This window comes from Cannabis sativa, chromosome X (genome assembly GCF_029168945.1).
Source record: "Cannabis sativa cultivar Pink pepper isolate KNU-18-1 chromosome X, ASM2916894v1, whole genome shotgun sequence".
In the NCBI taxonomy this organism is placed as follows: Eukaryota; Viridiplantae; Streptophyta; class Magnoliopsida; order Rosales; family Cannabaceae; genus Cannabis; species Cannabis sativa.
Genome location: NC_083610.1, coordinates 5492978 through 5499560, shown reverse-complemented (window position 1 = coordinate 5499560; position 6583 = coordinate 5492978). Strand labels below are relative to the sequence as shown.

At 32.4% G+C, this 6583-nt stretch overlaps 1 protein-coding gene and 1 long non-coding RNA gene across 3 annotated transcripts; one reads left to right on the top strand and one right to left on the bottom strand.

Annotated features, from left to right (window-relative positions):
- Positions 1–780: 780 nt before the first annotated feature.
- LOC115706453 (polycomb group protein FIE1) lies at positions 781–4866 on the bottom strand. Of its 2 annotated transcripts, none has more exons than XM_030634133.2 (14): positions 4627–4866; positions 3565–3907; positions 3273–3338; positions 3072–3194; positions 2905–2985; positions 2741–2833; positions 2516–2591; positions 2023–2102; positions 1876–1947; positions 1614–1673; positions 1436–1532; positions 1286–1349; positions 1125–1184; positions 781–1045 (listed from the first exon to the last, which is right to left on the bottom strand). In XM_030634133.2, exons 2-14 carry the CDS (start codon positions 3745–3747, stop codon positions 982–984), a joined length of 1119 nt encoding a protein of 372 aa, XP_030489993.1. In that variant the 5' UTR covers positions 3748–3907; positions 4627–4866; the 3' UTR covers positions 781–981. The 2 variants fall into 2 exon arrangements, with proteins under 2 accessions (XP_030489993.1, XP_060961267.1); XM_061105284.1 differs by lacking the exon at positions 4627–4866 and adding an exon at positions 4280–4461.
- On the top strand, positions 4290–4841 carry LOC133031712 (uncharacterized). Its single transcript, XR_009684789.1, has 2 exons — positions 4290–4427; positions 4458–4841. It is a non-coding gene; the product is annotated as an uncharacterized LOC133031712 (long non-coding RNA).
- Positions 4867–6583: the final 1717 nt, after the last annotated feature.

The following is a 6583-nucleotide window of genomic DNA, read 5'->3' as shown; positions in this document are numbered from 1 at the left end:
ACGTAGCTGATACTAGTATATATATATTTATATATATGTATGAACTTTTTTAAAAAAAAACTTTCAATTTTAGAAGCTAAAAATCAGTCAATTAATATATTTATATAAATGAGACTTTAAAAGTGATAAATGACATCTCATTTTTTTTTTATTGTATTTTCTCTTTTGTAGGAGCTTCAAATTTCGTCTAATAAAAAAAGACATGATTCCTTACTAACAATTGTTTTTGGCATGGTATACATTTTAATACCAATATATATAATTTTTTTAGCTATGTATATAATTTTTAAGTATTAATATAATAATTTTATTTTTGTTAGAATTTATTTTTTTTAGTATATAATTTTATTACTACATTGTATATTGTATAAATTTAATATGATATATTTATTTTGTAATTACAATAAATTAATATACTATACTACCAAATTTATCTAACATAATTTTAAAGATTTTTTTATTTTTACATTTCAAAACAATTTTTTACATTATAAAAATCCACATAGCAACGAAACAGCCTAAATCACAACTCAAATCCACATAACTTATATAAAAACCAACAGAACAACCCAAACTGTAAAAATAAAATTAAAAAATAATATATAAGATAACTCCTCTAATTTTATCAATATATAAATTTTTTAAAAGTTAACATGAAATAAAAGCAATTTCATAATTTTCATCATCTAATTTATTCTATTTGGCCATTTTGCTAAAATTAAAAATAAAAAAAAAAAAAAAAAAAAAGAATGACCTAACTATTCTATATATTTGGAGTCATTTTCCACACTTAACCCTAAGAATTAAATAAATCACCACTGTTAAATGTGCTTTACAGAAATGTAGTCAGTTCCTTTGCTACAATAGCCGTTTTGAGTTACATATTCAAGCCCTCTAAGTTTCTCCCACATAAATACCAGTGGATAAACATAAAATACCATTCTACTACAAACCAACAAAGTGCTCTTGATAAAGAGGTGCTTACGAACTTGCTACATCGTCCCAACGCCAAATTGTTCCGTCCTCACAGCAGCTGAGAATGGTGCTGCACCACAAGAAAAAGGGTATGTCAGTGTATGGTGTATATGAATGAGGCTAATAATAAATCAAGCGAAAGTAGGCACCTTCCATCGAAGGACACCGCCGTCTGTCTTATTGGAGATTTCGATTGAGCATGAGACAGCCTAAGAGAAGCGCCATATTATGAAAGAGCGTTTTAGATACAGAATTTGCACCTTCTAATAGCAACTTAACTTCAAAAAATAAAGGCAAACCGAAAACTGACCTTGCAGTTAGAACTGGGGGGCTAGATTGGAGTTCCCAAACATAGATCTTTCCTTCTCGATTGCCTGGTAGATAATAGGAATTGAAGTTGGACTCAGATATATTGAAATACAGATAATATTCCGATACACATGGCGTCTAAAGGTGTTACCTATAGCAGCAGCGGTATAGTGAAAATCACAAGAGAATTTGATGAACCAAATATCACACTCAGGAACTGGGTATTTTTGAAGGATGTCAACCGATCCCTGAACACATAATGTCGGGTAAATCTCGTAATCAGAAGAAATCGGGGAATGGGTATAGCAATAAGAAACAAAAATTCTTACCTCCCCAGGTGACTGGTCCTTCATTTTAGGTTCCCACAACACAATTTCATTGTCCACACTCTGAAATTTTAAAACAAACCGAAGCACCAGTCAAATTCATACTGCATGGCATTAATGAGCAAATCAATATCATGAATAATTTCATTTTCAACAATATTTTTAAGAAATTTCGAAACATTCTCCAGTATTGGCGATTCTATTTAAGAATATACAAATTTGAGTTATTTACTAAATGTTCAAACAGTGAGTGTAAAGCAGATACCTTTGAGAGGACAAAATCACCGAGCCATCTATTGCAGTCGACATAGTTTGAATGGACGGAAGCGATAAATACCTGAAAAGATCATAGGAACTTCAGACACGGGAAAGACAAAAGCTCATCTCCAACTAAGAAGCAATGGCTACTTACAGGAAACTGAACATATTTTGTGGGAAATTTCGAAGGTAGATCAGTCCATGTGAAAGATTTCTCTACGTATGTCCAGAACTCTGGAAGAAATATGAGCAGCCAAACACAAATAGTACTTGTCAAAACATGTAATAATAATAATAATGTCATTAACTTTTGAAGTTTAACTCTCGTCTGATGGCTCGCTCAATGGATATCTAAAGAACATGTAGCACGGTATCAACAAGGAGAAGGAAACTTGTGACTTTGCAGGCTAATTTTATAGTCCTACGATTTTTAATGTTGTTGCTCACGTCATTGCAGAATAAGCTTTATTTTTCAAAGCATCAAAATGTCGGGATGGAAGTTATCCTTCTTTTGCTTTTGTCAGTGTTCGTAATCTTACACCCTCAAAAATAAAAGAAAACTTTTAAAGCTAAACCTTTTTGTTTCACCATTCATTATTTTATTTTCCGAAAAACACTACCTTTTTAGTAACTTTCTCATATCCTACCTTTCATTGACCAAATCTTGACTGTATTGTCCATGCCACAACTCGCGATTCGATACATGTCTGAAGGATGAAAATCCTATAGTATTAGATAATAGTGTCACTGTCAGTGCAGTTGAGATCTTAAAAGCTCATTATATCATATAACCAGAAAATCTCGAGTAAAATATATGTGTAGATGGAGAAAGAAAAGAGAGCAGGAAGACATTCTGTTCTATAGTCACATACCACACTCAAAACCTCATTGCGGTGACCCCCAGCTCCCGCGAATATCAGAACACATATTCCAGTTTCTACATTCCATAACCGAACTGACTCATCCTGCTCCATTTGAAACATTGATAGATAAGTCATACAAACAAAACCTTAAATAACAGAAAATTCGCACTCACTTTACTTGCTGACACTATAAGTGATGGTCTTAGCGGCTGGGTTCTTATTTCATTTATTGAGTCGCCATGGCCAACAAAACTCTGCATACCAGTAAGAGTAAAAATTATGAACAGCCCGAGCATGTATTTTATGAATAAAAACATAAAAGCCGAAGCTCAGGTGGTACCTTATGTATCTTCTCGGTGCCAGCATCAATGATACGGATTATACCATTGATACCCCCGGCCACAACAAGAGGCATCCCATCTTTATTGCATGCCCAGCTCACAGTGTAAAAAGACTCATCCTTCTGATCTACAAAGTATATTGAAGTCAAATACGCAGTAATTTCTTGTAAGATGAATAAACTATGGCTGTAACAACTCACATCATCATCAATATAAGACTGCAATACAGCTATAACACCTCCTTCTAGACATTGGTAAACGGTCACCTGAGAGAATTAAGAATTAGTATTAGGCTATTTAGAATACAGAAAAGTAAACAAAACAAAACCTTCAAATGCATACAAGTTAAAAATCCTTTTTTTAAAAAAAAAAACATTCATCGTTCTAAGGACAAGAATTTAAAGCTCACTTCAGTTTTTACATTAGAGTTCCAATATAAACATCAACTATTAACAACTCTCCATACAAGTCAATAGGTATTATAGTTGTTACCCGATTGCCTCCGACGGTAGCAAAGACATTGAAGTAGCGAGCGTCAATGAAGTTAAAAACAACAGCGTAGAGGGGGCGCTTGCCCTCTTGAAGCCTGTTGGTGACCTTGTAATCTCTCTTTTTGGAGGGCGTGAGTGATCCCACCACTGGCTCGCAACCTAGGGTGAACTTTGCCATGTGCATAGCTCCACAGCAACTTCAATTAACAGACGGGACTCAACACTCACTCCACCACTCTCTCTCTCTCTCGCTCTCTCTCTCTCCAGTCTCCACAGCAACTTCAAGTAACAGGAACGGACTCTGTCTCTCCCTCCACGAGAAGAAACAAAAAATAAACACTTCCCTGAAAATAAAAATTAATAATAGAAGAGTTATTAAAGGCAAAACCTCCAATACTAGCAATTAACTTCCTAAACTCAAATTTTGATGGCAAAACCCCAAAACTCATGTTCTGTTAGCACTTTTCCATTTCCAAAACAACAAAATTAAGAAACTAAATCATAAAAAGAAATTTTTTATCTCTCTCCAATGTTTCTTTCTCTCTTCCATTTTTTTTTTTCATCATCATCATTTTAAAAAATAACACATAAAACTATCATAACCACCATCCACCATAGATGCCCACCATTAAATCTGCCTCAGTACTAAGCTATGTTTGAACTCTGACAGAAGAAAAATAAACTGACAGAGAGGCAGATTTTGGAAGAGTTCTTACAGAAAAGTGTGTCAAAAACTCCGCTTCTTCTTTTTCTTCTTCTTCAATGGTTAAAGATGGGAGTGAAGAAGGGTTTAACTGAATTGGAGGCTGAGCTTAAAAAGATGGCACCACCTAATGGTAGAGCTATTTTGATATTCAGGGCAAGGTGTGGATGTTCTGTTGATAGAGAAAAAAGGTGCCTTTTTTTCTCTTTTGAATCTTCTCTTAGAAAATTGTTTATTGAAAATTCTGATTTTTACTCTTTAGTTTGATTCTTCTTTATATATCTTATTCAAAAATAAAAAATCTTAAATCAAACAATTGAATCTGTCAAAAGAGTAAGTAGAATGGAGAAAGAAGCTCACTGATTTCAGGTGCAAAACAACCCTCGCCGGCGTTCGTGCAAAACTCAACCCCACATCCGAGAAGACCACACAACGGAATTGGGGTTAGGGTTTTTTGGGGCGTGGTATTTGATTCCGGGGTCGGTGGGGTTGGTCGGAGAACCGCCAGATGTGGCAGGGCGATGATGAATAAAGGGAGAAAGTGTTGCTGAGAGAGAGAAGAAAAGGGATTTAGGGTTCCAAAATAAGGGTTTTTTTTATTTTTTGTTCAAAAATAAGTATTTTCTTATTTTAAATTTTATTTTATGAGTATTTGCGGCATACATACTTAAGTTTAATTTTTGGTAGGAGTAATTTGCGGTAAAACCCTCTCAACTATCAATTTACTTGCAAAAAACCATCCAACCTCATATTTTGGTGGGAAAATCCTCCAAAGTACTGTTCCGTATATAAGGTGTCGTCTATCCAGCCTCGTTAAGTCCTAATTTTGCCTACGTGGCAATGACAGGTCACCAAAAAATTATCCTATGTGGCCATATTTTACAAAATAAAAATAAAAACTTTAAGTGTAATTGCGGCAAAACCCTCAATTATCAACTTTAAGGTTGGATGGTTTTTTGCAAGTAAATTGATAGTTGGGAGAGTTTTGCCGCAAATTACTCTTAAATTTTTTATTTTTGTTTTAAATTTTATTTTGTAAAATATGGCCACGTAGGATAATTTTTTAATGACCTGTCTTTGCCACGTGGGCAAAACTAAGATTTAACGAGGCTGAACAGACGGCACCTTAAAAGTGTAAACAAAACAGTACTTTGGAGGGTTTTCCCACCAAAATATGAGGTTAGATGGTTATTTGCAAGTAAATTGATAGTTGATGGGGTTTTGCCGCAAATTACTCTTTTGGTAGTAATAAAACCTAAGTTATATTTTTGAAAGCTTTATAGGTATCTAACTGTTAAGTATTAAGTAAATTGTCACGTGGCAATTTCTGATTGGTCCAAGTTATTAAAGTTTTATTTTTTAAAAAAAAAATTAATTTAAATATACCAATAAGAAATGACACGTGGATAATGACTTAATCGTTAACGCTTAAGTAATACAGAGTTCCAAAAATATAACTTAGGTATTATTACCGCCAAAAATTAAATTTACATATTTATTTGCAACTAGGAGTTAAATTTAGGTATTTATGCCGCAAATTATTTTTTATTTTATTTATATGTGCGAGTTAAATTGTACTACATCTATATATATTGTCCATATTTAAAGATTTTGTTCTTAAAAATTGAGTTTTAGAGGGTAATTATTAACCAAGTAAAAGTATTAAGAATTTTACTGTAATTTATTCTTACACCTTTTGAATCATTTGGTACAAATTTTTATACATAAATAATAGGAGGTTTTTTTTTAATGTAATTATATTACATACCTCTTTTAAATTGATATCCTTAATTTTATCTTTTTTTTTCAAAATTTATTATGTTTACTTTTTTTTTCAATCATTCTACTAATTTACTCATATCACTTTACGATAGTCTCTATTCTTCTCTAATTAAAATTTTGCCCTAATTTTTCTACAAACCTATACATCCGTCTTTAAAAAATACAAATCTATTATGTTTGAAATTATGTATGTGAGGGTGTGAAGATAATTTTGGTACAATACCTAAGTTATCCTCATTTTATTTGAAGGTAAATTTGGTTGATGTAAATGTATAAAATAAAGGAGGTATTCTTCAATTTCTTCCTTCAGTTACTTTCACTCTTATTGTTGTTTGAGAAATGCTAAAAAGTATTATTAGTGACCAGTACTTTCCTATGTATAAATATCATTATTAGTGTAATTATGTATCATGTATTATATAATTTAATAAAATAACTTTTAAGACGTATTGCTAACTAATATGTTTAAAAGATTCAAAACACCATTAGTGACCACTAATTAGTTAATGTTTTCGTCAATATTTTGAGTCATTCA

Bases quoted from the DNA above. Each gene is read 5' to 3' on its own strand.
- LOC115706453 (XM_030634133.2), bottom strand. From the start codon at position 3,747: ATGCACATGGCAAAGTTCACCCTAGGTTGCGAGCCAGTGGTGGGATCA. The intron at 2,103-2,515 runs GTAGGATATGAG...TATTTCTTCCAG, and splicing joins CAAGATTTGGTCAATGAAAG to AGTTCTGGACATACGTAGAG. The intron at 1,674-1,875 runs GTATCTGCTTTA...TTAAAATTTCAG, and splicing joins GTGATTTTGTCCTCTCAAAG to AGTGTGGACAATGAAATTGT.